The 27,881-nt window shown below is 41.7% G+C and overlaps 1 protein-coding gene across 1 annotated transcript; it reads right to left on the bottom strand.

The window, feature by feature from the left end:
* Positions 1 to 495: 495 nt before the first annotated feature.
* PON2 (paraoxonase 2) lies at positions 496 to 27,881 on the bottom strand. The gene is made up of 9 exons (XM_037046452.1): positions 27,745 to 27,881; positions 18,136 to 18,206; positions 12,092 to 12,147; positions 7,496 to 7,658; positions 6,852 to 6,978; positions 5,189 to 5,389; positions 2,635 to 2,716; positions 1,770 to 1,898; positions 496 to 1,138 (listed from the first exon to the last, which is right to left on the bottom strand). The coding sequence occupies exons 1-9, from the start codon at positions 27,816 to 27,818 to the stop codon at positions 980 to 982; spliced, it is 1,062 nt and encodes a 353-aa protein (XP_036902347.1). The 5' UTR covers positions 27,819 to 27,881; the 3' UTR covers positions 496 to 979.

The raw sequence follows: 27,881 nt of genomic DNA, 5'->3' as shown, positions 1-27,881 counted from the left end.
AGTATGAGAAATGAAAGGAATTGTTTTCTGGTTGTCATGGAAAAAAGTCTTTCTCAAGGGCTTTAAGACGGTTTTATAGGAGGTATAGAGAGTAGAAGGAACTGTCCCTTATGTGGCCAGGGGCCCTTGGCCTCAATCCTAGCACAGCCAGGACTAACCACGTGGCCCTGGACAGCTGACTTCAATCTCTTTGATAAAGTTCACAGTTGTGTTCAATGGGGAGATGGCTTCACCCTCCAGCTCCAACCTTTGACCTCTTCTTTGTAGGCCAGGTGGGCTCGCATTAGGAAAAGAGCTGATGGAACACTCCATACTAACCGAGAATTCGAGCTGTCATATTTAGTTGATTGTTTTATTTTACTCAAATAAGAGCTCATTTACATTCAGCTTTCAATGAGAAAAGACAGAAATTAACATTAGGAAGCCTGACTGTCCGAAGAAAACCCCACGAGAAATCAGCCACTTTCCCATTCCCCCTGAGGACCTGCCTTGAGAATGAAACACAGACAAAACTTGGTCTTCAGTTAGTCTTTAATAGAACTCCAACTCTTTAGTAGTAAACAAAGATGTAAGTATAAAACATCCAAACCTGTTATCTCTCAGTAGTTCCAAACAGTCACAGTGGTCATGCTGTTGAAGTGAAGGTCACTCACATTTTAAGGAAATAGATCTACCCTGTTTCAGTGGAATTCACCGCTGGCCATTGAAAGGAAGAGGTAAGGCTTATTTTGTGCAAAGTGTATTCACTTTACCAAAAGCAGCTTCTCTCTAACTTGACATTTTTAAAAAAAACCTGTTCATTCTCCTTTTGTTAAAAGTGCTACAAGAACGGAAGGGCCTTCCCTTGCTGAAATAAAATTAACCACACAAGTCATACATTCCTGGCTCGAGTTGGCTGGTTAAATTCTCTCAGAATTAATGATTCATAGAAAATTAATTGTTAACAGAAGTTAGCACGCTCACATACCAAGAGTACAATTTAGAGTTCACAATATAGGGCTCTGTGGTACAAAGTGCCTATAAGCAGCTTCCTGTCATACACTGAGGCCACAGAACTCCCCTGGAGGACAGATCCATTGTTGGCATAAACTGTTGTCACCGTAGGCTTCTCTGATAGAATATTTTGGATGCGGAGAACCTATTGAGGAGAGACAAAGGATTACTATAGAACCACCGTATGCCCATCAGTCCATCACCAATAATCCGTCTTTCACCATGAAACAATGATTAAGAGGGCATGTGGTTGAAAAATAGCAGCTACCAGTCATTTTAAATGTTTAATTGAAGTGCTTTCTTAAACCTTCAAAGAAAGTACTTTCTTAACATCTACTTATTTCATGCCAACACACAGAATTTAGTATTATTATAGTAATTGAGCATTTACAGAAATACTTCCACACTAATACACCTACTGTCACACTACTTTAAAGCTGGAACAAAAGTCATGACATGTGGTGAGTTGACAATAAGCCAGGTATTTAAAAAATTGCCAGTGTGCCACATAGGGAGCCCACGTGTCTTTATAAAAATGCCCTTTCACTTGCTGCCACCATAATTGAGTGCATCAAAAGATTACCTTTCTAAAAGTATTTAAGCAATGTGAAATGCTGCCAATTATTGGCTTATAGCAATTGCAAAACCACTACGTTAGTTTATAGTATTACTGGTTTAAAAAGACTAATTAAACAAACCATCCCCATGACAGTGTACTATATCATTAGTTCAAAAAGACTTGCATAATTAAGGATGAGAACGAAAAACATAAAAACCTCAGATGAAGGAGGATTGTTTGGGTCATAAATGAAGAGCTTCTGGCCATTAGGATGACAGCCCACCAAGATGTCCCCCGAGGAAGGATCAATAGATAAATTATCCACCAGTGTGTCCAACTTGAGTACCTTCCAAATGAAAAAACATCAATAGCTAAATGACATGAGAAACTTGATTAAATAATTTAGGGCTAATCTTTCCTGCCTCTATGCACGTGAGGAAATTATATCTCCCTGCTTCCACTCCTTTAACATCAATATTGCTTAGAATAAATTTAATAAACTGAGTTAGAGTCGCTCTTCATCTTCCCCGAAATTAAGAAAGTTAGGGTGATAACCCATCTCTCTACAAAATGAATTCCTTTTCCCTCAAAAGATGCACAATGATCAGTTAGACAAAGAACTCATTCAAAGCAAAATAGAAAATTCTTAATCAATCTAAAATATGTGTTGTCAAGCAAGAAGAAAATAATAACGGCGTGAAACCCAATTTCTACCTTCATTTATTATTGAAAGAACTGACAATGTGCATAAATCTTCATTTCAGAATTCATCTATTCGTCTTTTCAATTGTGAAAATTCTTATTGGAATTCATCAGGTGCCATGGCTCCTTCAAGTAATGGGCTCTAAACCTGATGCGAACATCACCCCCCGCCCACTGCGGCATGCAACCGCAGCCGGTCTTCACGACTGCTAGACTGGGAGACTCAGCCAGCTGTAAGGTGGCAGTGTTTGAAAAACTGGAATGCCAACACTGGCATGCATACTCTGTTCTGAGTGAGGCACTGCTATACTACAGTATAACTATGTAACTTCAAAGTAGAATAGATTAATGTAGACTTCATATATAAAGAAATATTTCACCTTCAGTTGAGTTAAATTCATATTGGGATGTTTTTCCAAAACATGAATTTCATGAGCCAAGGTGTCAGCCACGTAGATGTACCTGTGCAGAAGGGACACGCTGGTCAGAGGTCTGTGGCAATATGGAGGTTCACTAACACAGCAGGCAAGCATAAGTCTTAATAATCTGCCAATAAGTTAGTCAATGATGGGCCCTCAAGAAATGCTTGATTAAGTCAATTCTTATTTAAAAAGTAAGCTTTCAAAATCAATTCAGTGTCGCTACAACAATCATGGAATTATTAAATTATTTTTCAAAAAGTTGGTGAGGAAAAATAATATAGAGAACATCATTTTGAACATAAAGGCTGTGATATCTGTCACTGAAAGGACAACAGAACAAATATTTGGCTTCAGGAAAAAAAGCTTTTATATTTCACAATATAATTTTTTATTTCTAGGTATCATTTACATGTTATAGTACAGTTATTTACATGTTTTACTATTAATATTCATTAATAGTTAATAAAGTATTTATTAACATATTAAAAACTTTAGGAGTAAGAGCTAGGTACTTATTCAGAACAATCTGTCCAAAGAATGAATTAACGGACCACTTTGATTTCACCCTTTGAATGGACTGTTCTGGGGCAACTGTTCTATTAAGCAATCGTCATGTGTTAGGCCATGAACTCAGTATTGTGACAGAAACACAAAAAAGACACAGCCTTTCCCCCTCTAAAAGTTTATAGTATATTGGAATGATCAGACTGGTTTGTACACATTAAACAAATAATGCAGCATGACTGGTACTATGAGAAATACTTCAGGTCTAGAGACTGAAGAAATATCTAGACTCTTGAGAACATAAAAGGGCTCACAAAGGGAGGAGCATCTGCACCGATACGGTACTAGAGACGGGATTTGAGAACATGAGGACAAAACACCTTCAAGGCAGAAGGAAACAAGTGAGCTACTGCACAGGGGGAAGAATGAGAGAGGCATGTTTGCAAAATAATGAGTTCTTTGTCTGAAGCATGAAAAGTATCAAAACAGTAGAAAAGGGAGGTTGGAGTTAGCCTGTTAACGAAATTCCAACCCTTTAGCCTGCCTTGATTTAATAAGCAATTGGGTTCCACTGAATTTTTAGAAAACAAAGAGGCATAATAACAAATGGTCACTTCCATTCAACAATTACTAAGCATTTGTTCTGCACCTGGCAGTGCTTAGCATGAGTCAAAGATGAAGCACAGAGAGCTCCCTCTTTTGGGGGCTCTTAAAGGCTGGTTGAACACAGAGAGAGAAGTCGACAACACTGGCAGAAAATGGAAGTGGGCTGAAAACAAGTTGGAAGAATGTCTAATGCTCCAGCCAGAGGATGAGACGCTGCACCAGGCAGATGTCAGTGCAAAGGACGGGGGTGGGAGTGGGGGTCCACACAGGTACAGCTGACACGACTCACTTACTGTTTGGAAAGAAATGATACAGGAGAAGGATTAACGCGGAAGCCCCTTTTATTATTATTATTATTATTATTATTATTATTACTATTTTTAGCTTGAATGACTGGGAAGTTTGACTCAGAAAGGTGAGAGTTGGAAAGCAAAACAGATTTGGATGGGGAGGTTAGACAGTGTCAGTTATAGACAAGATAAATTAAATGATCGGACACACATTTTCTGTAAACAATGTGAAAGAAGTTTTGCCATAAAAATGAAGATATTTAGGTGTCAAGGACTGCCAAATTTATTTCATGTTATATCTGTAGTAGTTTAAATTGTTCAGAGTGCTTAGGCAGCAAAGAGGAAAGTAATAAAGAATTTAATATCTTTTCTATGGGCTGTGGTTGGACCTATAAAAATAGTAAGATAATTATGGGAGGCAATTTGACAATATGTATTAAAGACATTTAAAGGGTTCACTTTTTGAGCAAATGGGTCTACTTTAAGGGGATGTTCTACAGAAACACTTCTACAAACAAGCAAAGAGAAGGGGCCCATTAGCACCACATTTAAGCCAGCACCTAGTGGGCACTGGAACCTGGGTCTGTATGACTCCAAATCTGAAGATTCTACCATTATACTATAATGCTCCCAAAGGGAGTTTGTCTTTAAAAAATATTTGGCTAAGTTTAAGTTGTAAATGAGACATACAAAATGGCTTTTACAAAGAAAAAAATAATCTACGTATCCATCAACAGAGAACTAAATTAATTAATCATCCTTATAATAGAATAATATATAGCCAATAAAACAATGAGATATTTATTTAAAAGAAAACACCTACCTGATACTTTGATATGTATATATAAATATGATCCCATTTTATTAAAAATTACATTTACACAATTATATAATGATATATAACAAATGTCAGATATTGTATATAAACATATAATGCATACACTTATATAAGAAATATATTACATATGCATATTTAATCGTCTATCATGTATATTATATATAATGGACCAAAAACATCAAGTAAGCTATTTCCACGCTGAAAAGAAAAGTGAAGAATTTGGCCCATGACCACAACTGAGAGGAAATGAAGCTACTTTTATAAGGGATCATACTTTTTGTCAGGTGAAATACTAATCCCATTTGCTGAATCAAATCCATCAGCTACCACTTTAACTTCACGTGGACTATAATAAACAACGTTTGTCCAGTGCAAGTTCAAGTACGTTTCCAAATACTTTAGGAAAGGATCAGAGAAATAGTGGTCATTGGTGGCATAGAAATGTGCAGGTCCAACAGCTATGATGTCATTCACACTGAAAGAGAAAAAATAACATGTAAGAGAAAAGAAAAAGCCAGTGGGTCTCCATATTAAAGATTAGGAATCCGGAAGGTTTACACAATACATGCTTTAAATTTGGGGGAAGAGGTTTCTCAGGTAAAGCTCAGCTAAAATCACATAGCTGTAGCAACATGCAATCTAGTATATACCATTTGCCAAAGAACAATTTTGTATGGTACCAGGCAATTTGAAGACAGGCCAGTTAGCGATTAAAGCAGGGTCATTATAGTAACAAAGGACTTGGTGCCAACACTATGGTTTTGACAGCAAGAAACGTAGGGCCTTAGTATAGAGCCTTTTGGTTGGTGCGCTGGTTGGGAGGCCAGTAACATTTACCTAGCTTGCATTTACTCAGTTGCTGGGTCTTCCTGAGTTTCTTTGCTTAGTTATTAGTCAAACTATGGTTGACTGTTCAATTTCTACCTCACTCACAAAGCCAACCAGCCGAGAACAACCTGGCATTCAATAAACACTTGCAGAGAAATGGATGATGAAATTGCCACAGTACAATGCTTTAGGTGAGAGATTTATATGCTAAAAACAATTACATTTTTAAAACCTGTTAGGCAAATGTGTTATTAAATTTAAATTCCAATTACCCGATGCAAAATTTTCTGAAAGAGCGGCTTTCTCCATTGTGAAATGAGAAACAGAGCTACAGGATAGGTGGGTCCCCTCTTTCTGAAAGAGCTCTGTCATGCAGGGGCTACCTGGGTGGTATTTCTGCTCCTGTTTATTCTGAAGCGCATTTCTGGAAGAATGGCTGAAGTTACATGCTTCCCTAGGTAGGGAAGTAGAAATTAAAAATATCTATCAAATTCAAACTCTAAAAAAGCAGTAGGTTAATGCCAGCTGAGCTAGGGAGTTACACGACTCTCTTTTGGTCACATTATCAGTCAGCTGTGTGTTCCTGAAGGAGTAGTGACCCACTTCCAATCTGAATCCTTCCAATTCTGTACGGTCATTACCTTGTGGCCACCACTGACCCCATGAGAACACTTTGCATTAGTCCCTCACAAAGCATACAAATTCTATACAAAGCAGGCTGCTCTTCCTTGACAGGAGAGGTATTGTTGTTTAGTTGAGCAAAGAGTTATCTACGATGGAAGGGGACAGCAGGAAAAATGGTGAGGTCCATCTTCTACTCCCAGGATGGCCCCGAAAAGCCTCTCTCCCTGTAGTTTTGGCATTTCATCATTTCTCAAGGGAGTCCAAAGAGCATCTCTCCCTGTAGTTTTGGCATTTCATCATTTCTCACGGGAGTCCGCATAGGACACTGATTATTGTAATGAGGGACACTGACCTTCCCTGCTCTACAGGGAAACCACACACACGAATGCATGTTTATGTGCGTGTGTTTTAGGGGAGAGGACCGCCATGGGGAGCATCTGAAAATTCTGGAGCTAAAATGGAGAATAAACAAAAGGACTAAGTACCTTGGGAGAAGCTCATGTTTGATTGTTTTTAGATGCAAAAGAAAATTATCTTCTTCTTCAAATTTAAAAATTTCCACCGTATTCTTGGATTCTGGGTGGTTTACAACAAAGAGATAAACTGTGTCATCTGAGAAACAGAAACAACAGGGTTAATTTACCTGAGAACCCTAGGACTCCTGGGCAGACACTGACATTTAAATACCACGGGCAAGCAAAGGTTAAATGTCTCAGATCATTCTTCCTCCCTGTCTTTCCCATCACTGTTTGCCTGCTGTTATTTCTGATCACTGGTCCCCTGACCTTTAAGAAAGAATGTTTTGCACTCCAATACAGAATTCATGAATAATCTGTGGACAGTTTAATTCAGAAATCCAGCTCCTTTTTTTAATGCAATGATCATAGGTGTATATAAAAAGGTTATGAAATCTAAACATTCTTTCAGGTGTTAACTGTTCAAAATTTCAAAAGGCAGCATAATTTACACTTGGCTGAAAAGGCAAAGGATTAACTTATTTGTATGAAGGATACAGGAATAATTCATGAGTTAACTGATCTCTTACAATAGACATGATCCGAATCTATTTTCCACAGTCATTTACAAACCACTGCGAGTTTCTTAACGTTGGTAGCTCATCAGCTCTTACCGTCTATGAAAGTGCTGATCCCATGCGGGTTAAATGATGCCAAATTAAAGCCACGGCTAATTCTTAATTCCAATGCCCTTGGCTTTTCATCTTTCAGATCCATCATCAGTATTCCTCCAGGCTTATCTGGTGCAAAGCTGTGCATTCCTGGACATTTTAGACCCTTTTCAAAACAGGGGTAAAGGTTAAATATAAAGGCTTCAGTATTTTTATGGACTAAAGTAGGAACTATAAATAAATGATAAATAGAGACTTTGGTTAAAGGCAGTGGCATAAAGCTACAAACAAAAAATGTAGAGAGGAGACAATAGGAAAAATAATAGTTAGGAGAGGAAAAGCTGAAAGGTGAACAATAACTGATTTTTCTGAGTTGAGGCAGAAGACTAGGGGTTTTGGCTCTTCAGAGGGTAGCCGGAAGGTTAGTGAGCAGGAAGATACCAGCTAGAGTTGAGGGTGGGGATACATGAAAGTTTACACACTGACTGTGTACCTTCAAGCCCACAGCCTGCCCTTTGCTTCTGCAAAGCCAGAAGCCTTGGTGAACGGAGTCAGTCAAGACTGCCCCCATGGGACGTCTCACGTCCCATGTCTGCTGCAATAGCAAATCCTGTTGACTCTGCCTTGAAAATACACCCCTTCATAAGGATGTGACCACCCTTCACCACTGCCTCCGCGACTGCCCTGGTCCAAAGTGCCACTGTGACTGGCCTTGGTGCTTCTGTCCCTGACTCCTTGCAGAAATCTAGTCTCACATCAATGCCTGTTCTGTCAGATGATGTTACACCTGTGATTGAAACTCCCATCTCAGATTAAAAGTGAAAATTCCTACGATAGCCTAAAGGCCCTGTAGGATCTGCCCTGGTCACCCTCCTTCACACTACCCCACCCCGAACGCTCTATCTCTGGGCCCTCACCTCCTATGAACCTTGTCTTCACTCATGCTGCCTCGGCCATATTGCTTCACTGATGTTCTTCAAGCAAACCAAGCACACTCTCACCACAGGGCCTTTATACACACTGTTTCCTTTGCCTGGGAATGCTCCCCTCCCTAGACTACAGATCGAGGCCTTCTTCCCTCAAATTTTTCTTCTTCTTTTTTAGAGATTTTATTTATTTTTAGAGAGAGGGGAAAGGTTAGAAAGAGGGAGAGAAACATGACATGTGAGAGAAACAGCGATTGGCTGCTTCTCTCACATCCCCACTGGGGACCTGGTATACAACCCAGGCATGTGCCCTGCTTGGGAATGGAACCAGCAACCTGTTGGTCCACAGGCTGGTGCTCGATGCACTGAGCCACACCAGCCAGGGTGTGGCTTCTTTATCTGCGCCAAATGTCACTTACTGCCATTTGACAGATAAACCTATAGAAATGGCAGCCCGGCTCCACCCTCACCACAGCTGTCACTCCCCACTGCCTCGCCCTACGTAACATGTTGTTAAAGCGAGGCCACTATCTGCACTTGTTCCCTCCCCGCTGGAACACGAGGCAGGGCTCTGTCTCATTTGTTTACTGCTAGAACCCAGGACCCGGGTTAGTGAATGGCACACGGCCTGTCCTTTTTCCACTGAGTCCAAATGCCGCCTTTATCGTGTTCTAGGTTCCTGTTTACATATTGGTCTGTTTGAGGGTTTGTGCTTATTCATATACCACATATTAATTACCATAGCTTATTTATAAAATATGGCAAAATACATATATGGCAAGTCCCCACATTACTGCTTTATCTTTACACTATAGTCCTCCATATTTCTGCTCATTTATTTTTCTGTATAAATTTTGGAAATTTAAGCTGCTATTGTGAATAAAATGTTGCTGTTGTTGTTTATTATTATTATTATTATTATTATTATTACAACTACATTTTCTACTTGCTTGTTCCTGGTGCACAGGAAGGCCTGAGTTCCTGGAGCTTCAGATCAGGGTTGAGTTAGAATTTTACTTAATGATTTTTTTGGCACCCACTGAAATAATCAAGGTCCTTTCTCTTTTAAATCTTTTCAGTCATACTTTAAAAGAGTACCAAAAGAAGTCTCACTTTATGCACGAAACTGGACATAAGAGATAGTCTCTCCAGTTAAAAAAAAAACTGAACAAGGCTGGCAGGGCCGGCGAGCAGAACGGAACTGGAGTCACGCTATTGCCGTCCAGCAGTGCCCCTCAGTGGGTAATGATCTTCTCCTTTATCAATATCCCACCAAGAACAGCCTGGCTTCCGCACACAGGAAGCTCTGCCAGGGAGGGCGGTAACTATTTGTGGTTATTTTCATTCTCTCTATCATTTAAATCCGTTTTTCCTCCCTTTTTAAAATCTTAGTTTTACGTACAGTAAACCACACACAACATTTACCACCTTCACCATGTTTAAGTGTACAGTTCAGTAGTGCTAAATACATCCGTGCTGCCATCTAAATCTTTTTCAGAATCTCCTGGGTGTCATCCAATTCCTCATTAAGTGTGACGCTGGTTTTGAGGTGACCCTCAAACCCGTAACTATGGAACAGGACCGGCCGGATGAGTTAAAACGCTCAGAAGAAGAATGAACAACTGACAAGACATATGAGTTATTAATTTAGAAAGAACCATATTCTGGGAAATATCAGAAACAGTGCTGAGTAAATTAAAGGAATAAGTGGGCTTATTTCTAGATTTGAAAAAAGAGAAATGAAAGTCATATAACCAAGGAAGGATACAGAAAAAAGGAACCCAGACCCTGGTTGGTGTAGCTCAGTGGATTGGGCGCGGGCCTGTGAACCACACAATCGCAGTTCGATTCCCAGTCAGGGCACATGCCTGGGTTGCAGGCCAGTTCCCAGCAGGGGATGCACGAGTGGCAACCATACATTGATATTTCTCTCCCTCTCTCCTTCCCTTCCCCTCTAAAGATAAATAAATAAAATCTAAAAAGAAAAAGACCCCAGGAAATTCTGTTAACATAGTTATGAGACCATTGTGACTATAAGCCCCTCAGCTGAAATGGCCATAGATTTCGCCCTGGCTAGTGTGGCTCAGTTGTTTAGAGCACCGCCCCATAAGCCGAAGGGTTGCAGGTCTGATTCCCAGACAGGGCTCGTATGAGAATGCAAAGAGGGCAGCCGACTGACGTTTGACCAACATTTCTCACATCAACGTTCTTCTTTCCCCCTGCCTGTCCCCCTCCCGCTTACTCTCTCAAAAAAGCATCCTCCTCAGGTGAGGATAAAAAAGGAAAGGGAAGAGAAGAAAAGAAATGGCTACCGATTTACGTGCTTAGAAACCTCAGTCCTCCAAATTCAGGTATATTCCTATGGGGAGAAAATCTTGAACGAGGTGCATCCTGATGACACAAATCTCTGGGAGCCCCTCCTTGTCAAAAAATAAAAATTACAAAAGCAACTGCCTTCGACTTTACTCAGGATTTTTGCATCTCCAGTTACGAATAATTTTGACTCATAGCCCTAGTGTTTCTTCTCAGCCTGTAGGTGTATGTGCAAGCTTGGGCCTCTGAACAAACCCACAGACCTCCTGGACATGCCATTTTACTCATCCTGTGGAGGTTATTATATACACTTTGTTTACAACCATATTTTAAAAATTTAATATAAACATTGGTGTTTCTATTGGAAGCGCACAGCATTTCCTTTTTCCCTCAGCGCTAACAATCAGCTGTGCACCGGCTTCCACATAAAAACCATCGGGCGCCCAGAGAGTGGTCTAACCTCATTCTCATCTGAGCCGAGTCCTCTCACCTCTCTCGTGAGTCTGACAACTGTTTTATTAGTGTTGTGACTCCCGACTTTCTCACATCCCTCCTGAACCTCAGAGCCTGAAAATAACACATGCCGAGAGGAAAAGCAGTAATTATAGGCTGCCTCCAAAGTTGGGGACTTCTTCCTCTAGGAAAACCGAATCCACGAAGATGCCAAGGACCCTTGCTTTGGGCCCAGCCCGGAAAGAACGACGGTCTGAACACCCTCATTGGCCCACGGAGACAGTTTCCCAATTGCAGTGCCTACTAACGTAGGCCAGCATCACACAGACCAAGCAACTTCAAAGTCATACTCTCATGGGCCCTGAAAAGACTATTTTTCTGCTTATAAGAATCAAGGCACAGTAAAGGGTATAAATAAGCTGTCGATGACTTTCTACTTATGATTGGCTGTGTAAGGGGAAAAGAAAGAAGGAAACACATTGGCTCTCTCTGAGAAAGTTGATACATTGTTTGAAAATAAATAAATGACAGCAAGTTGAATATCGAACGGAAACAAAGGTAGACACTATATTTAAAACAGGGGATGCTGTATAATGTCCCATTGAATTTTCAAACCAATGCCCACAGTACCCCCTCCTCTAAATAAAAACTTTAAAAACACAGACTGCACTGGAATATTTTAGTACAGTGCCGTGGGGACATAAAGGGCAAAATAACCAACTGACAGAGACCTTTTGATCTCTGCATTTAGATAAGTTTGAGGAAATTTTCCAAGATCCTGTTTGACCTTTTTTTTATAAACATATTTTTAAAAGTGAGTAATGTAAAAATAAGTCACTGCTCCGCAGGTCTCATCAAACTCCCCTGGACCTCCTCCCCCGAGACTGGGAAGACCGAAGGTACTCACCACACTAAGGAAAGCCAGACCATTGGGGAGAATGTCAATATCTTCAGCACCAGCTTCTGCAAGTTCAGGAGACAGATAAATGTCACGTTCAAATTCTGTTATTTGTTTAACAGAGCATAACTAGGATTTTGCTTACTTTATCAGTGCCTGAATCTTTAGGGATGGTTCCGAGTTTTTTTTTTCTGAGGAACTAACACTCCTCAGTGAACATCAGTCTAAATCCCTTCCGGCAGTGAACTTCTGACTTTAAATGTTACATATTTTATGTTTACTCAAATCAAAGTCAAGTAATCACCACATTTCCAGGGATAATACAGAAAAAGTTGACATCTGTACACCCTTATGATAAACATCCAGATGTCTGTACAAAAGTAATTGACATCAGGGGAATATTACTTTCAAAATGAAGGGCTCCTAGTCATTTAACCATGCAAATAGCCTTGTCCCTTTCTCTGCTCATTCAATCTAAAGCAAACGTAGACATTTCTCTCATTAGCAGAGAGAAGACACCTGGGATTACATATTCCCTCTTTAAAAAACAATGCCTGCTTGTTCTCAAGAGCAAAGAAAGCTTTCTGTTTAATCTTTAAATTTAGGCTTTAAATTGCAAAAAAAGCTAGCAAAGGAAATTAATGAAAAATACCATGCACCTAAGCCAACTGAAGCTTTAATGCATGTCTCTTAGGCAGACCACAATTACTATTGATTGTTTATTGACTGTGGGCAGTACACTCCACGCACCACAGCAAATAATTAGATGTAAGACCTTCCCAGTGGTCTCACTGTGTAAATTGTGCAGACAGATAATAGACCCAACACCAGAAAAGAGGAATAAAAATGGCAGAGATTAAGCCAAATCATGACACATTCTTTGAATCCACAAAATCAAATCTTTCCCTTTCCGTAAGATTTCTCTAAGATTATATTTCTAGGTTGTCCAAAAAAAAAACAAAAAACCCAGCAACTATCTGGCCAATTTTGGTTTTGATTCATAAGTTTGCATTTGGCTGGTTGTCTCCAGTGTTGCTGGCTCTAACATAGTAAGGTAAAAGAAAATTAAAATGCCAACAACTTCTTTGTAAAGATGATCCATCTGCCTGTTCCTTGGAAAGGAGATATCTATCAACTTAATCACGATATAGTGAAAGAAATTTTAACCTGGGGTTTGTGGATTCCTACGGAGCCAAAATGGGTTTCAAAGAGTCTATGGTCCTTTTGAAATTCTGTGCAATGTAAACTGTCTCCTGTATGTGCAGATGAGAATTTTTTGTGAAAAGGTTCCTGAGATTTCCAAAAGGATCTGTAATACTTCCAAAAAGATTCAGAAGCATTAGGCTCTAGTGCCATGGTGGTTCTCCACTGGCAGGGGCCAGGGGAACTCCACAGCACATCCACATGTACACACACACACACACACACACAGAACTCAAGTCCATGTTCTGCTTTCTGGGTCTATTTCATTGAGTAGGAGCTCAACTCAAATTTGTAGTATTGAAAAAACTATTAAGGCCATTTTATTTCCATGTGTGCATGCTTACACACAGACAAAAAAAATACATAAACAATTTTTAAATGTTTCTTTGGATGGTAGGATTATGAGTAATTTTCATTGTCTTTATATTTTTCTTTTGTTTAAAATTTTCTACAAATGATAGTATTGTTTAAATAATCAAGAAAGAACAGTTTTTAAAAGATATTCTCATTTCAACTATATTGTAACTTCTTCTTAATGTTTCATTCCATGGCCTAATTCCACAGGGCGAAAAGATACCTGCAGCTTTCCTTAGAATACTCTCCAGATTTACTCCCCCATCTTCTTACCTACAGCCATTACTTGGGCTTTTATCATCTTTTATCACCAATTTGGTGGGATTACTGCAAGGAAGTCAAATGCCGGAAACATTTTTTTCCCTCCAATAATAAAAAACAGAGGAGTACTAGTAGCATTAATAGCTACTAACATATATTGTTTACTAAGTATCAGGCTCCTTAAGCAAAGATACACATTATTTCTTAAGTCTCACAGCCCTAAGAAGCAATATCATGATCTCTTAATATATTTAGAATAGAGAATATGGACACTTTGAAAGGTTAAGCAAATTATTCAAGATCACAGACTGAAAAGCTGGGACTCAGATCCTTTTGTTCTGACTTAAAAGCATATAAAAAAAAAACAAAAAAAACAACAGCCTGGCATTTAACAATGTTTCTGTCAGAACCACTCCCTGGTTCCTCTCTATGGACACTTCACTTTGTAAGTTCAGCTGTGGTCAATTCCATGGGTTGGCTTCCACCCCAAAATGCTTGCGTCCATACCTCTCACCAAGATTGTCACCAATTCATATCCTGTTCTTTAAAACCCCTTCCAGCCCTGGCTGGTGTAGCTCAGTGGATTGAGCACAGGCCTGTGAATCAGAGGATGGCGGTTCGATTCCCAGTCAGGGCACATGCCTGAGTTGCAGGTGGGTTCCCTACAGGCCAACTCCCAGCAGGGGACGCACGAAAGGCAACCATACATTGATGTTTCTCTCCCTCTCTCCTTCCCCTCTAAAGATAAGTAAATAAATAAAATTATAAAATATTTTTAAAAAACCCTTCCAAACCCCCTTTTCTCCAGTCTTCTAACTTAGCACACAGCTGATTCTGACCCCTTCTGATTCTGTTGACAATCACCTCTCTTGCCAGAGCTGTGTTGCTTTGTCAGCCTTTGTCCCAGAGTGACCACATTGGGCACAGTCACCTAGTCAGGCTAGGCCATTTGCTCTTTTTGGGACTATCATGGTAAATACCTTTCTCTGTCTCTAAGTTACTTACTGTAACTTTGTAACAGCAAGTCAGCCCTGGCCATACCCAGCAGAGTATCCTATATGTAATGTGGCTTTTCCTCTCCACTTTTTTAGTTTACTAGTTAGCTACCTGTATAATCACTCTGGGAGAGTGATATTAGAAAGAGAATTTGCAAAAGTTACTGAGCCTTAGGTCCTCATCTGTTATAAAAAGAAAAAAATACTTCTATCTCACAAGTAGTAGGGTTCTGTTGTTTTCTTACTCACAGGCAGACTGTAAGGTACTTAACGATGAGAGCTACACATTTTAATGCCTTTAAAAAAAAATCTCCCAAGCAGCAATTGTTGTAAAGGTCTTGATTGCCAAGTATATAAATCTTTAATTCACTCCAGTGAGATAACACATTCAAAATTTTGTTTTAGACCAGGACTCTGAATGCCAGCATTTTGAAAACACTTAGAAAATGCTTTAAACTTTCAAGCTTCACATACAGTCCACTACTTCTTGCCATTATAGTATTTTTTATTTAGAAACTGGCATTTTCCCAAATCCTAGGCGTGTAAAAGCGTAGTTTCTGTCTGTAAGACACACTGGGAAGGAATAAAAAAATGGAACAGTGAACTCCCTTTCTGTCCCACAGAAGGTACACATCCTGTGTGTGTGGTAGATGATTATTATTTATTAAAAACAGAAAGACATGATAGGATATGGACAAAACACCAGTCATGGTAAAGGCAGGATTGCTCTGTGTGTGTGTGTGTGTGTGTGTGTGTTGAAGAGGAAGGGGTAGTGGTCTCACCTCCTGGAGGGATTACTTGGCCTTGAGTACATGGCTACTACTGTTTCCAAACTGGAAAGTAAACATGAGAACCTCTCTATCTCACTGCATACCATAAGAAATTGCTTTTACCACTATGGGGAAGAATGGCCAGCACAGTGATTCCTTGTAATCAAAGACCACCGAATAAGCAACTGTTGTTAAAAACATACACCCATGAGCTATGATTAGCCATTATGCATCACACACATAGCATTCAACACATGTTCTTATAGTGTGTGCCAACCACAGAGCAAAACCAAAATAAAGAGGGGGGAAAAGCCCAATTCTTTTTTTAAATATTTTATTTATTTATCTTTAGAGGGGAAGGGAAGGTGAGAAGGAGAGAAGTATCAATGTATGGTTGCCTCTTGTGAGTCCCCTGCTGAGAACTGGCCTGCAACCCAGGCATGTGCCCTGACTGGGAATCGAACTGCAATCATGTGGTTCGCAGGCCCACGCTCAATCCACTGAGCTATGCCAGCCAGAAAAAGCTCAATTTTAATTGGATCTAAAAATGTATCCCAAATGTGCTTCTAATCACTCATCCTCTGCGCTCTGTTGCCTTCTGAAGTGTCTCGGAGGCATTGAACACTTCACAAGAGGGGCCACAGGTGACCTATTTCCTCGCTCTTTCCAATTCCAGGCAGCAGCTCACGCACATCACAACATAAAGGTCACAAACAGAGACAGATGCTTGTTCTGAATACAAATGTTGTTGGGCTGGTTTTTCTCTGAGGGGCCCTCCATCCCAGTGAGTTACAACAGCAATACGGTTGGCAGTGCGTCCTGCGCTGCATCTGGCTGTGCCCTGTTGTCTCTTCTGAGACTTGAATTCACAGAAGCTGGGATTCACCGGACAAGGGCTGCTTGATAATTTGACGATTATTAACTCAGTGGCAAACATAACCTTAAAGATTACTAACTCAACCTCCCGACATCCCTTCCAGATGCCATCTGGCTTTTGCTTAGTGACCAATTCTGAGGGGGCCCTTTGCAATGGCAGCCAGAAGGCAGGATGCATTGCTGAGTTTCTTGGGATTCCAGATAACCTTAGTTCTAGAACTGTCTGTATAATTCAGCACAGATCTGGTCCATCTGGTATTTGATACTGAGTTTATAACTTCCTGCTAAATGTTTGGGCAACCGAAACAAAGAGGAGCCCCAGGAAGAAGAAGTCAGGAAGTCTAAGTGAGGAGAGCTAGGACTGGGAAAAGGAGAAAAGCAGCCACAGAGGAAAGGAGACAGAGCACCTTGGAAACAGAAGGGCAAAGGAGAAAAAAAAAACTTTGAAGTGGAAAAGGCTCTTCTAGATGCTGACAGGGTTCACGAAAGTGAAACCTCCTTGCTTTTCACTTGTGTGAAAAGCAAACACACGCTTGCTTCTGCTGATGACCACACTTTTGTGTTCGCTAAGAGCACTGTGAGCCATGTCTGGAGAGGGCCTGGTTATAAATATCAGCCATGGAGTTTCCGAGTGTTGCTAACTCAAGGGCAACAGAGTGATGACTGTAAGCATATCTGCTAATGGAACAACCGTCCCACTACAAAGGATTTAACCTGCAGACAAATGCAAGAGCTATACATACAACAATCATGTTCACTGATTTGTTTGCAGCTGCAAAAACTGTAACCACCCAAATGTGCGCTGAGGAGGGAAATGGTTAAATAAATCATGGTACATGTATGTACCAGAAAAAACGAGGCAAATCCCCATGTGCTGATGTGGAAAGCTGTTCACACTTCATTCAGAATAAAGCAGGTCGCGGAATGTAAGCTTATACTAAGATGCCAATGGTGGAGGAAATGGATACATACTGCTTCCCAGATATTGTGTTTTTTACAAATTAGAAGCAACACCCTCCACAAGCAAAAGGACTGCAACTCACTTGAGTGCAGTAGTCACTTTATTGTGATGGTCTGGAAGCAAACCAGCAACATCTCTGGAGGAGGCCTGTACATGTCTGCATTTGCAATGGGAACACTGGGAAGGATAAGAAGCAGCCTTTGTGGAGATAAAGGACGATTTCTGTGGGGCATAGAGATTTTGTTGAGAGATTTTTATTTCCTATGTCATAACCTGTTCACCTTCTGTCTTACCTCTACTAGCTGACTACCAAGCTAATGGAACACAGATCTCGAAGGCCACACATGACAAAGAATATCGACTTTATCAAAAATGTTCCTAAAAGTCAGTAAGCAAGCAAGAGTGCAAAGAATAAACATAGGATTATAGAAATAATTAATAAATTACAGTCAGAGTAAAAGAAGAAATAAAGGGAGCATGAAATCAAAAGAGATTGGCTGAAGATGTTCTGTTGCTCTAATGTGATTTTTCCTCTGATAAGCAGTAATTGTGTGCCAAAATACTGTTAAAGAGTTTCTGAGTGTTGGTGGCCAACCAATGTGAGGTGGGTAACAAGCAATTTCTCATGCTTACCGATGCCTTTAATCAGGTGGCAGTTTGGAAGGTCTATAGATTCTATTGTACTGGAAGCTTTAAGTCGATTCCTGTTCAAAAAAAAAAAAAATCATCTGTTTATGTATTCCCTGCTTTGTTGCAGAAAGGGTTTAAGAGGTTTATAGCCATACAGAAAACATAGCATTAATCTAAAGTAGAGCAAGGAGAAGGTAGAAAGACGAGGGGAGGGACATAAAATGGCACCAGAAATGAAGTTAAAATAGCAATGCATATCCTACAGTTCTATAGGTTAATGTGGGCTACAAAAGAAAGTCAGTAACTCAACCAACAAAACTTCTAATGCCAGTTTCTATGCAAATATAAACCTGGCCCCCGTCACTTGTCCCACGGCTCTGGTGCTGTGGGAAGAGCCCTAGCTGTATAACCAGGAGCCCTGTCTTCCCTCTGAAGACCCAGAGAGCCAAGAAATGCTCAGACCCGCTGCAAAATGACACCGTGATTGAAGGGAGGGCAAGAGAAAACAACACTGGTCAGAGCCTGGCACACAGAAGACACCCACCAAGAGCTACTAACGTAGGTGGAGAAGGCCCCGTTCCCAAGACAATACACACTGGGGTGAGGAGTTTGGAGAGCACCCCTTACTTTGGCAAAACTACTTGCTGTTGATTCAGGAAAACTAACGTGCAGAAATAATGAGAAAATGATGAGCTCTAGCAAGGTATCTTCCCTCTTTCTTCCCACCCTAGGGTAGAAGGCCACAAAGCAGGTTGGGCAAACACATCTGGGATCTTCTGTTTCGAAGGTCATGTACTACAGGCTTCCCTTTTCTTCTCTCACTGTCTCACCTTCTATATCTGTTCTCTACAGTCATAAATAATAACAGTGCAGCTAGTTTACGCTGGTCAAGGCGCTTCACACATCCACATGATGAAGAGACCAGAGCACAACTTGCCGCTCGTCTCTCTCCTATTCATCTCCGAGACAGCTTCTGACTTATAGACAGTGAATATGGGGAAGGCTACTGGTTTCTCAACAAAATCGAACAAGAAAACCTAGGCCCAGATGACCCAGAATCACAAACAGTTCGTGGGCAATTACTACCTACAGAGGTGGGCAAACGTAGGTTTACAGTTGTTCATATGGAAAGACATGCAAGATGATGATGCAATTTATGATGATTACAAGAGCCTGATTAACTCAAAAGTGTCACAATGCAACTGTAAATCACTTTTGCCCATCCCTGTATTTTGGCAATTCTAACTGAAGCGCTAGCATGTATTTGAAATCACAGAACTACAATAGTGTTAAGTTTCTTGAAACAATATAGAAATAAAGCAATCTAAAATAAATGAGGGACCTGGCTGGTATAGCTCAGTGGATTCAGCGCGAGCCTGCAAACCAAAGGGTTGCTGGTTCAATTCCTAGTCAGGGCATATGCCTGGGTTGCAGGCCAGGAGCCCAATGGGGGGTGTGCCAGAGGCAACCACACACTGATGTTTCTCTCCCTCTCTTTGTACTCCCTTCCTCTCTCTTAAAAAAATAAATAAAATCAAGTAAATGAAATAATATAAAATTTATTGATATACTAAAAAACAAAAAGTAACAACTAAAATTTAAAAATAAAGCAAAAATACATTAACTCACATTCATGAATTGTAGGAGGGATTTAAAAAGGAAAACAAGTATATTTAGCCTAATGTTGTAGCTGTGGTAGTGATACTAGTGATGAGGACAATGGTGTCGATAATTATAGGCGATAAAAGGAAACCAGTAATAAAAATAGCTAAAATATACTGACACTGCCATAATTGTGATTTACCGGAATGAACTCAAGAAATTCTTTTTTAAAATTCTCATTTTATTTATTTATTTATTTATCTTTAGAGGGAAAAGGAATGAGAGAGGGAGAGAAATATCAATGTATGGTTGCATCTTGTACATCCCCTGCTGGGAACTGGCCTGCAACCCAGGCATGTGCCCTCACTGGGAATCGAACTGCAATCTTTTGGTTCGCAGGCCCGTGCTCAATCCACTGAACTACACCAACCAGGGCTTAAATTCTTTTTTAAAGTATTTATTATTGATACAGCTGCCCCAAGTCTTCCCTTTGCCCCCCTCCACTCAGTACCCCCCTTAAAGTAGGTACCATTACTTCCACGGGTTCAGAGGTGAAGCAACTCTCCTGAGGTTCGGCATCCAGCCGGGAGGCACCACCCAGAGGCTGTGCCCTCATCGGCTCTTGCGCTTTTCTCAGAAAGGAGCGAAGAAAGCCGTGTATCTCCCTTACCAGTCAGACTGCCTGACCATTGACCAGTCAGTCAACCTCTATAGGCCTCAGTCTTTATGTATGAAATAAAGATGAGACTAGATGACCTCCAAGGTTCTGGTGACACTATACGAGTTCAGGCGTAGCTATGTCAGCATAGCTGACACATAGCACAGCCACAGCTGCAGTTTTAATCAAGTTTATGTACCACCTATTTGAGTGTCAATTTTATACAACTTCCTATTATGCCCATTTAACTGTACAAAAACGGGACAATGATGATTACCACCTACCTTTTTCAAAGATAGACTAGATGGATAAAATAAAATCCAGATGTGCTGGAACAGTTTAATACGGGGTATTTTTCAGAGTCAACTTAGTTTGCATAAACGACTGACGATTACACTCTGCTAGTGGGGCAATCTTCATCAACTAGTTCACTGCTGCATGTGCAGACGGCCTGAAGAGTCACACAAGGGCCATGCACAGCTTCCAGTTCACCAAATCAGGTTTTCTTGTCTTTAGGATAAAAGAAAGAGAGGATTGCACTCCCATCCTTTGGGATCCGTCGAGAGTTTCAAATTCTCTCGGTAGAGAACTGCTAGGGTTTTGCGTGGCACAGCGACCAGCTCCCTGGTCCTTGGGAAAGGACCTTTGTATTCCGGAGCGGCAGACCCTACTAGCTGACTAATCTAAAGTCAATCTCACCCACTTCCTCCTGGAACCTTCCCATTGCAGAGGCGGGCAAGGGAAACAATTGCTTTTCCAGCCTCCTTGGTATTTCAGTATAATAACGTGACCCGGGCTTTTAGGAAAGAGAGTTTTTGTTCTGGAAAGGAAAGGCAGACACAAGGAGAGAGCGGGCAGGCAGGCGTCACTCCTCCCTTTGTGATCTAACCGCACAGGCAGTGTTCGGGCCTATGGCCACCATCCNGTGCCAATTTTATACAACTTCCTATTATGCCCATTTAACTGTACAAAAACGGGACAATGATGATTACCACCTACCTTTTTCAAAGATAGACTAGATGGATAAAATAAAATCCAGATGTGCTGGAACAGTTTAATACGGGGTATTTTTCAGAGTCAACTTAGTTTGCATAAACGACTGACGATTACACTCTGCTAGTGGGGCAATCTTCATCAACTAGTTCACTGCTGCATGTGCAGACGGCCTGAAGAGTCACACAAGGGCCATGCACAGCTTCCAGTTCACCAAATCAGGTTTTCTTGTCTTTAGGATAAAAGAAAGAGAGGATTGCACTCCCATCCTTTGGGATCCGTCGAGAGTTTCAAATTCTCTCGGTAGAGAACTGCTAGGGTTTTGCGTGGCACAGCGACCAGCTCCCTGCTCCTTGGGAAAGGGACCTTTGTATTCCGGAGCGGCAGACCCTACTAGCTGACTAACCTAAAGTCAATCTCACCCACTTCCTCCTGGAACCTTCCCATTGCAGAGGCGGGCAAGGGAAACAATTGCTTTTCCAGCCTCCTTGGTATTTCAGTATAATCACGTGACCCAGGCTTTTAGGAAAGAGAGTTCTTGTTCAGGAAAGGAAAAGCAGACACAAGGAGAGCGGGCAGGCAGGCGTCACTCCTCCCTTTGTGATCTGACTGCACAGGCAGTGTTCGGGCCTATGGCCACCATCCAGTGCCCTTCACGCAAGTGTGGGGACCTAAAGCCATTAGATCTAAGGACAAAAATATAAGAACCTAGTTCTAGTGATTCGATGGACAAGCTCTAAAATGACTCAGAGTTTTATCATGTGAGGAAAACAGCCTCTGTCTGTGTAAGCTACCACTAACTCGATGTATGCTCTTGCAGCTGCAACACTACAAACGGATCACAGATGTCAGCAGTTTGGGAGATACAGAGAGACAGTGAGATGAAGTTCTTTGGACTAGCAAATCAATGAGCCTAAACGCATTTATGCTAAAAAAAAAAAAGGTCCAAACACTGTTAAGTGGTATCTTTGCTAAAGCCTGTTGCTCCCAACACTTTCTGTCCATAGCATGCTCGTGAATGGACTAGGTCAGACAGCTCGGCCTTCGCCACTTCATGGTCATGCAGGCGTTGCTGGCCAATCACAGCACTTCTCCCCACCCCCCAGGGCTGAAGATGAAAGCTAGTTGCCGTCTCTGTTCTAGGTTCCTTTTGTTTTTTCTCACATCCCCTTTCTTCTTCATTAAAATGTAGTTATTTTCCTTGGAGTTACAAGTATATGACAGGTATGATACGGGAAAGAGCATATACTGCCTTCTTTCGACTGAGCCAGCCATCACTCTCCAGATGACGGCCACCAAAAACATGCACCTCAGGGTTCTTAATTTGGGGTCCAGTGACCTTGAAAGAGTCCATGGGAAAAACTGCAAGATCTGTGACCTTGGGTGGAGAAAAATACCTCTTTACTTAAACCTCTAACTGAAACTGAGTAGTTCCTTTGACGATGGGAGTAGGTAACAAAGCAAATTTTCTACTAGCAGTAGCCACAACTCTGTCACTAAGAGAAATTACAGGCACTGCTACGTCACACGTCAGACGTGGTCAACACCTCAAAACATCATTTATACTCATCAGTACTTCAAAATATATCTGCCCTTAGATATCCAATTACCTCTAGATCTGTTTAAGGCTTTAATAAAGGCCATGTTATTATGTCATACATCAAATTAAAAGACATTTTGGCCATGGTATTTAAGCACTAGAGAGCATTTCAGTTGGGTTTGCACTCCCGTGTATTTTGTTCCATGCAGTTACAAACAGGAGGCCGAGGAGCCACAGCTTCCCAGGACTGCCAAAGGGATCCACGGATACCAAGGCCAGAACCCCTGCTTGCACATCCTTGTTATTATAGGTAATTTCACCAAACATTTACTAGGAGACTGACATTGTTTCAGCACACTCCGAGAATGACCTCATTTATTTTTCACAGCCCCTCTATAGAGCAAGTAGAATTATCATTCTCATCCTACAGATTAGGACACTGAGACACACAAAGGTGAAATAAAAAGCTAAGGTCTCAGGTGAGCCATGGAGCTAGGAAACAAATTCAGGCCACCTGTCCACAAAGCATGAACCAACGGTCAAAGCCGTGAAATCGATGTAGATTTATTTCACTCAGGAAACAATATTGCGCATCTAGAGTGGAAGGAGACAGGGCGGTCAATCATGCTCACGCTTCACTGGGTGGGAGCGGCAAGGCTGTGCCCGGCTGTGTGACCAATGTGCCCTGAGCGAACTGGAACATGTGTGGTCTTGCTACCAGGCACTCCTTTGTTCCATACCTCACAACCTCTGAATTTACAAGCCACCACTGGGGCTTTAAGTAGAGACTTAAATACTGACAAACCTGGGCTTTATCTTTTATGGACAAACCTGTAAAACCCTTTGGAATTTACCCCTTGAACCCCTGTAATGCTTGCACATAGTACCTAAGAATTTGTGCTCTAGCCTGCGAGGCTGGGATAAATCTCTAACAATGGCAGGAGAGCTCGGAGGCTGTGGGGACCTGGGGAACTCGGTATCTGGAATGAGAAGACCTGGCTTGGAGTACAGACAGGCTCGGCAATTACTTATTGAACTAACTGGTTAACCCCTCTCAGCCTCAGCTTTTACAGAGACAACATTGAAAGGAAGACATATATGAAGACTGAATAAAGTCAGAAATGTAAAAGGGATTACTTTCCAAATGTCACTAAATGTGCATTTTGGTTTAATATAAAGAACTTCTGACACGTCTGACACAGTGATGAGCACACTGTAGCCACACACAAAAATGATGAGGATGGTGGTTTGAGAAAGAAGCTGATCCTTTAGAGAGATCCAAAAGCAGACTGGAGAACTTCTGGGCGGAACGGTCATAAAAGTGTCAGGCAAGATGCAGAACGTTCAGACGCTTGTTTTGGGGGTTCCTGCCCCCACACAGGTCTCTGATGCACTCAGGTCTCATGATTCATTCCAACGTGCCTGCTCTGCAACGGAAAGCAGCTGGCCTGGTGACATTTGCATACTTCTATTTTCCCTTTTATTGCTCAACCAGAAAGGAGCAGAAAAGTTGGGTATTTTATACCATCCTCCCCTGGGAACCTTAGCCAGTTACAGTTCAGAGGAAGAGAGACAACTCTGATGCCATTTACCCACCTGGGACATATTTATGCTAAAAATTTATTCATTGTTTATCTGAAATTCAAGTTGCAATTTAAGTGGGCACCCTGGGGGAGAGAAATAACTTGAGTGCCAAAGTACTGCCTAAAAACACTGAGTAATGAAACAGCAGGTACCAGATGACAGCAAACAAACAAACAGAACCCCTGTATTTTTGAAGAGCCTTTTCTTATGGGGGGGGACGGGAAATGCTGATTTTTTAATTAGACTTAGTCTATGGCCATCCAGCACTGAACGTGCCTTATCTCTTCTGAAACAGACATTAAGGGTCTGAAAGGAGAAATGGAATGCATCTGAGCACTCCACCCAATTCTAGAAACAGTAGGTCCTCGACAGTCTACAATCATAAAGTCGCCCAGTGGCAAGATACAAGGTGCTCACTTAATTTCACATAAATAATAGATGATATTTAAGTGTAATTATGTACCAAGTATTGCATGGGATATGCTTATTCTAAAAAATGATTTGTTGTTTATCTGAATCTCAAATTTAAGTGGGTATTCTACATGTTTATTTGCAAAATTTGCCACCCATCGCTCATCCCAACATTCTCACCTCAGCTGACATGGGGCTTCATCTATCCGATGAAGTTACCACCCTATAAAGTCACTATCAATACAGTTAATTACAGTGAAATCTTTATAAAGAAAAAAATGCATTACATTGTAAATTACCTATCAGGTACTTTCTATGTACATAAGCTTTATTTACGTTTTCTGAGGTTTGCAGCAGTGAGATTTATCATTTAAAGGGACTTGCATTTAAAAACTCAAGATCAGATTACACAATGGAATACTATGCAGGAGAAACAAAAAAGTCTCCTACCTTTTGCAGCAGCATGAATAAGCCAGTCAGCGAAGGACAAATACGTATGACCTCACTTATAACTGGAATCCAATGACCAAAATAAACTAATGAGAAAAACAGAACCAGAGACACGGAAACGTGGAACAGACTGGTAGCTGTAGGAGGGGAGGAGGGAGGCGGAGAATGGTGGAAGGAAGGGGAAGGGAGTAGTTAAAGAACACGTGCGAATGACCCGTGGACGTGGACAACGGAGAGAGGGTTGGCTTCGGGTGAGACGGGTGGGCTGGGGGGAGGGGGGCCACAGGGGAAAAACTGGGACAACTGTAATAGAATAAACAATTAAAAAAATAAGAAGGAGAAAAACCATCAAAGTTTTCATCTACCTTGAATATTTATGAGCTGTGTGGATGTGATAAAAAAAACTAAACTATTTAATACTTCTGTTAAATAACTGAGAAAATCATTGTGGCATACAATGAACAAATAGTTGTAAAATATCTGAAAACTATAAACTCTATGTAAACTACAAAATGTATTACAAATTTAAAAAACTACAACACCAAGATTCGTAGGAAGGAAAACATGGTTAATTGAGAAACCTCCAATTTGCAGTAAGTAATTGGTGGGTAGAACTTTAGGGACAACTTAATGAGCTTGTGAATTTTGGTGGTCTTGCCTTTGAAACTGAGGTCTGACAGAGGCCAGACTGACCACACAAAATCATCCAACTCAAGAATGTTCTGCAGAGCAGGTCAGGCATTTATATAACATGAAAATTAACGCCAACACATTCATTTCCTACCCATAAGCAAGCCTCTTCCAACTCTACCACCAATCCCCTCCAACACATACACATCCCTCTAGCTGCAGATGAAGCTATAGCTACTGCAGAGTAGAGCTGAAAACTTTGGTGTCTATCACCTGTGACTACACCCACTTCTGAGGTTCCAGAGTTTGGGCCCCTGTTATTCCCTCCCAATGACTGGGATACCTTAACTGGTTTCCCCTTGTGCTCTCTCTTCTAATACTTCTCAACCCAAATGGCACATTAGAAAGATCAGACCGACTGAATCAGAATCTGTGGGGCGCAGCCTGGACATCAGTCCTGTGGGAGAACCGAACTGCAGCCAGGACTGGGAACAAAAGCTCTAGTGCAACTCATCCTTTCAACTTCATCTCCACCCAGCATGACAGTGCTCTATGTGATTTAACAGGATCCTGTTTACAACAAAACAAACAAGCATCAACAGTTCCCCTTTGCCTATCACAGCAGACCCAATTCTGTAACATATTCAACCATCACAAATCTATCCTCCCCTCCCCTCACGATTCACATACCTTACCTTTACGCTCCCCTCAAAACGTTCTATTGCTAGTCTCCACACTGCTGCCTGGTAATCCCCTAGTTCAAGCCGCACTCTCCACCTGGGACGGCTCCTCCATCCCAGTGTGTTTCATCCGACCTTCAAGGCCAATGTCCAACGCGTCTTCCTACTGGACTCCACCTTTAGCGGTGTAATTTTTCCTCCTTAAGTCTGTAGGGGTGGTTGTACCTGTTCTGGGCATCCTAATTTATACATACATATTTTTATCTCCTCCTCTGTAATGGGGTAAACTTCTCAAGGGTGAGGACTGCACCATACATAGGAGGTGCTCAGTACTTTTAGAATTCTTCTGCATGAGGCTTTATACAATTTGAGTTGGTAATTTAGGAACGATGATGTTTTCCCCACCCGTGTTTTTTTCATTATCACTAAAATGTGAGATAAGACTAGGCTGGTGCTGTCTGGCATTCTGGCTTCAGGGTTCCAAGGTGAAGAGAGAAACAAGGAAGTGATGTAAGACCGGTAGCTGAATATCGCCAATTATAGTTGATCCAGCGCGCCAAGATTAGAAAGCTGCTTAAACTATGCAGGGGAGAAGTGGAGAACTTTATTAGACGGAGGCTAGCGTGGGCAACAACGAGAAGCAGCGCCAATGACCTGAAATAAACCTTCATAATTAAAGTTTCAACGCATGAGGAATCGTTTTGTTTTCAAGATAAAGCCCCTAAGTTTGCCTTCGAGCACTTGCAAAGCACTTGCTTGTCCATCTAAGCAGAAAAGAACTTTGTAAGCGGCAAAGGGTTGCAAACTTTCTAAAAAATCTGGAGATTCAGCCCAAAGTGTGTCAGGTTTTGCTGGAAGTCGGGGGCGGAGTCAGGGGGTTCAGCCAGCGGGGAAGCAGAACGACCAAGAGTCCCCACCGGCCACGTCCCCGGTGCGGAGAAGCCCTCCGCGGCCTCCGCCCTCCCCGAAGCCCACGGCCCGGGAGTCCGGGCACCCAAGGGCGGGGGAGGCTCCGGGGAGGGCGTCCCGGGGACGGACAGCCGCTCCGAGAAGGCCCCACCTACCTGAGTGCGAGGAGCCTCTCGCCCAGCAGCGCCAGCGCTATGCCCAGCAGGCTCAGACCCACCAGCCGCCCCATGGCACGGGAACCCCGGCCACTCGCCCCGGCCGGCGCGGGAGCACTGTGGGCGGTGCCCGCGTC

Source organism: Sturnira hondurensis, unplaced genomic scaffold, assembly GCF_014824575.4.
Source record: "Sturnira hondurensis isolate 20B ecotype Veracruz unplaced genomic scaffold, ASM1482457v3 Scaffold0005252, whole genome shotgun sequence".
In the NCBI taxonomy this organism is placed as follows: Eukaryota; Metazoa; Chordata; class Mammalia; order Chiroptera; family Phyllostomidae; genus Sturnira; species Sturnira hondurensis.
This window is presented reverse-complemented; position numbering and strand designations above follow the sequence as displayed.